The sequence below is a fragment of the Laccaria bicolor genome, genomic scaffold, assembly GCF_000143565.1.
Source record: "Laccaria bicolor S238N-H82 LACBIscaffold_9 genomic scaffold, whole genome shotgun sequence".
Taxonomy (NCBI): Eukaryota; Fungi; Basidiomycota; class Agaricomycetes; order Agaricales; family Hydnangiaceae; genus Laccaria; species Laccaria bicolor.
In genome coordinates, this window is record NW_001889880.1 from 144,572 (window position 1) to 148,914 (window position 4,343).

A 4,343-nucleotide genomic window follows, 5' to 3' on the forward strand; every position below is an offset into this window, starting at 1 on the left:
GGAGGGAGGAAGGAAGGGAGGGAGGAAGGGAGGGAGGGAGGCAGGAAGGAAGGAAGGAAGGGAGGGAGGGAGGCAGGAAGGAAGGAAGGGAGGGAGGAAGGAAGGGAGGGAGGGAAGGGACAGGGAGTGGTGTGGGGGTGTGATAATAAAGGGGAAGGGGGTAGTGCTGGGCCTCGTCGTCCATCGACGTCATCATCCTGTGTCGTCGCGTGGTCATCATCGTGTTGTCGTCGTTGTGTGGTCATCGTCGCGTTGTCGTCGTTGTGTGGACATCGTTGTGTGCCATCGTCGTAGTTGTGGACGTTGTCGCGTGGACGTTGTCGCATTGTCGTTGTCGTGTGGTCGTTGTCGCGTGGTCGTTGTTGTGTTGTTGTTGTTGTGTTGTTGTTGTCTTGTTGTTGTTGTCGCATGTCGTTGTCGTAGCCATGGACGTCGTTATTGTCGTGGGTGTCGTTGCCATCGTGCCGTGGGGGGCTTGTTTGATTTGTGACGTGGCATTGCAGCGTTCACGTGGTCGTCGTGGTGGGCACTCATGGATGCCGTCTGGATGGTGGTGGGTGCTCGTGCATAGCGGTGGTGTTGTTGTTGTTGTCCATTTGGTTGCCACGTCACTGGCGGTGGTTGTCGCTGTTCGTCGCTTGGTGGTCGTCGCTGTTGTGGGGTCATGTGGGGTTGTTGTTGTTGTTGGTTTATCGTGACTGTCGTGGGGGTGGGGAAGAGGATGGGTGGTGGTGGTGGAATGGAATGGTGTTGCATTTGTTTGGTAATGTTGCCTTTGTTTGGTAACACAAGTAAAATAAACAAACAAAGGACCGGATTCCGTTGCATTCCGTTCCTGTGCATTCCGCGGATCATTCCGGTGTCAATTCCGGAATGCCCAAATTCCGCCGGATTGGTAAGGCACCGGAATGGTGAAAATGGCAGGCCTCCCTGCCAAATTTCATTCCTCCGGAATCCACCGGAATCCACAGGAATGACCGGATTCCTGCAGGAATTAGGGGGGCACTGATAAGACCTCTGTTCGTGGTGGTGGGTCCTCGTGGCTGAGCAGATACGGCGAATGATGACTGATGTCGTCGTTCGCCGTCTGGTTGCCACGTCGCAACGTGGCACCTGTGGTTTGTGTTAAAAAGGAGAGTGGGTGGGGTGTTTGTTCCCACTTACCTGGGCTGGGCCCTTGTCACACGTCGTCGTCGTCGATGTTGTGGGCTGTCATGGTTTGAAACGGTGGTGGTGGATGGTGATGGTGGTGGAAGGAAGGAAGGAACGACTTGGCAACACTTCAGCCACAGCTGTCACGTTTGACGCGGCACGTGCCTAAAAGCGGTATATATATACCTTTAGTTTCTCATATAATAATGCCTTCATGGCTCAGTCAGCTTGAGTGCTGTTTACATTCATGAGGTCAAGAGTTCAATTCCTCGAGATGTAAAAAAAATTGTTTTACTTAAATATAGTAAGGACACTGTATTCTAATGGTATAATAGTCATTAATTCCTTCCATGGAATCCATATGGACTGCTCCATGGAATCCATGTGGATATGCCTGCATTCCATATGGAATCTGATGGAATCCATATGGAATCCATGATGTCCAGGGAATCAGAAACTAGCTGTGTCCTCAGCCAACATTGATTCCATGGATTCCATATGGATTATACCAGGGAAGGTAAAGACCTCACCAATTCTTGACCATTTTTGATGATTAAGGGACCAAAAATTGAGTAAAAATGTGTGCAAGTAAGGTCCAACACGTGATGGGACAAAAGACCGGTTGCAACTGGTCTAAACCAGTCTTTTCGGTTTTTAAATATTTACAAAAACATGGCAACTGGCAACTGGACTAACCACGAATGTGGGCAACTGCAACTGGAAAAAGACTGGACCGTGGTTCAGTCCAGTTCAGTCCTGTAGACTGGGCCTGTGAACACTAGTTCAAATCAACGTTGCAAAGGCAAAATGATCAGTCTTACATGATTGGATGGTTATTGTGGTGGACAATGATCATTGTTGACTGGGAGAAGGGTCTGGTGGACACAGTTGTCCACCAAATATTGTCACTCCTTTCAATGGTTAAGGGAAAGAGGGGCATGATTTGTGATCTCGACAGAGACAGGCAGACTATTAACATCCCCCTATACCTCCAGAACAACGTCCCCTTCTTTTACCTATGGGATTTTGAAGCCTGGTCCAACCAATGATTTAGCTGCCTTACTCCAGGCCTGAATCTAACATACTGGGCAGTCAGACAGGGGACACCACTGGCCTTGATCCCTGATCTCGAGCAGACGGATATTGATAAAATCGCCTGCCACGCAATGAAACTGGACCACTACTTCCAAGCTTTTGCCCATCAGAGCATCAATGAGACACCCATCCTCCACACCTATGCCATCTTCATAATTGACTTTGAGGGATGGAAGAGGCATCCAGCCTATCGAGACAAAGCAACACTTGCCTCCCTCATCAAATTCTACCACTACAAAGTCATCAAGGAAGACCAGGACAACAGGTACAAGACTGTTGTATTCTGGAGATGGAGGAAAAGGGAGCCTTGCAATGACAGTACAAAGCTCTACTACTGGGAGAGGAACCTCCAACCCTGATCTGCGAAATGTACCGATTTGACTACACCCCCAAGCCAGGCATCACTTATGATTAAGAAACCAGCCTTATGATTTTCTGACAAAAGCACAGCTCCCAAACCACTCCCTTCTTGAGTGTCTCAGCAGAGCACAGTCCCTCCAGGATTGACTTACCAGTGACATTTGTTCAGATGACTCCATCATAGAAATGCACAGTGACTCTACCAACGAGGATCTTCTATCTGTTGCCTTCCCAGTCGTCCCAGACATCTTATACCACTCACACACCATCAACAGCCCCATAGCATGGATCCGATACAACACAAGGAAGCTTGACAAAGCCAGACGTTGAACAATGGAACTTCACACAGCACGCAGGGATGACCCTTCCCCTTATTGTCACTCACAATCCCTGGCTTGTTTACTAGACCCCTTCTTTGCTTCACATGAGTGGCCAGAGGTTATGTTCTGCAGGATGCTGAAAGACGAGTCAGCAAAGATCACCTACATGGAAAGTACATGGTTTGCACCAGGCTTTGCCTGGAACACGGAGTTCCTGGAAACAGCATACATCTTCCTCCCCGATGTTGAAAGTGAGGCTCAGATGAGATATTGGGCTAACTGCTGGGACACAATTGGGACAGTACGGAGACTCTTGATGATAGCCATCAAGCATGGCCTTTGATTCCACCTAGCACTACCTCAAGACTGTTTACAGCAGTTCTGACCAATCATCATCGACAATCTTGACCGCACCTCAGCTTCTTCTTTATATGCCACAGGATTCCAGGAACCTCATCTCTCACCTACCGAGAACGCAGCGACCTTCTGCACTTCATACCTTGCAAGAATAAACGACCTACTGCACCGCCCTCATGTGAGTCATGCTCATGCTTTCATAGGAGAGGGAGGCCAGTTAAGTTGGATAGCTAGGCGATGGACAGGTCTATGCCTTGTGGAAGAGTTTATGACTGGACCATCAATCCAGGTCATGGTTCACGACAGAGGCTTCTATGATTCTACATCAAATGATGCCTCCTACCTATCCCACGACTCAGTCTGAAGAATCAGGTCAGGAACAACGAACGAGGCCAACACCGACTGAAATACCTTCCCCCAACCAAGGACTTCACCAATACTTTACACTCCCCAGGTTATTCCATATGGACTCCATGGAAGGGGGAATGGATTCCACAAACATCAGATGGATTCCATGGAATGGTTGATGGAATCCATACTTCCCCAGTATGGATTCCACACTTTGGTTGTTGGAATCCATGCTTTTTCCAGATGGATTCCATACTTTTTTTACATGAATTCCATCAATTTCCAGGGTGGAATCCATGGTAAGTTCCAACTTAGAAAGTGGGCTGTTTGAAATATTGCCAAGCTAGAAATCACAGTTCTGCACTTATTTATACTGATAAATGCTCAATAAAAATAAAAATATATTAACTAAGACTACATATATTTATTTTATTACATTAAACATTAAAGGGAGAGGGAGGGGGAGTGAGGAGTGGATGATGGAGAGTGAGGGGGGAGAGAGTGGTGGGAAGTATTGAAGTGAATGGGGCACTGGAGGGATGGGGAGCAAAGGGAGGGGAGTAAATGGAAGGAGAGCAAGGGAAGGGGGAGCAAAGGGAGGAGGGAGATCAATGAGGGAAGGAGAGCAAGGGGAGGGGGAGCAATGGGGGGAGGGGGAGCAATGGGGGGAGGGGGCACAATGAGGGGAATGGGAGCAGGGGGAGCAATGGG

The 4,343-nt window shown here is 48.6% G+C and overlaps 1 protein-coding gene across 1 annotated transcript; it reads left to right on the top strand.

Annotated features, from left to right (window-relative positions):
- Nucleotides 1–2,940: 2,940 nt before the first annotated feature.
- LACBIDRAFT_325951 (uncharacterized protein) lies at nt 2,941–3,648 on the top strand (the record flags this gene model as incomplete). Its single annotated transcript, XM_001879590.1, has 3 exons — nt 2,941–3,178; nt 3,368–3,462; nt 3,574–3,648. 3 exons carry the CDS (start codon nt 2,941–2,943, stop codon nt 3,646–3,648), a joined length of 408 nt encoding a protein of 135 aa, XP_001879625.1.
- Nucleotides 3,649–4,343: the final 695 nt, after the last annotated feature.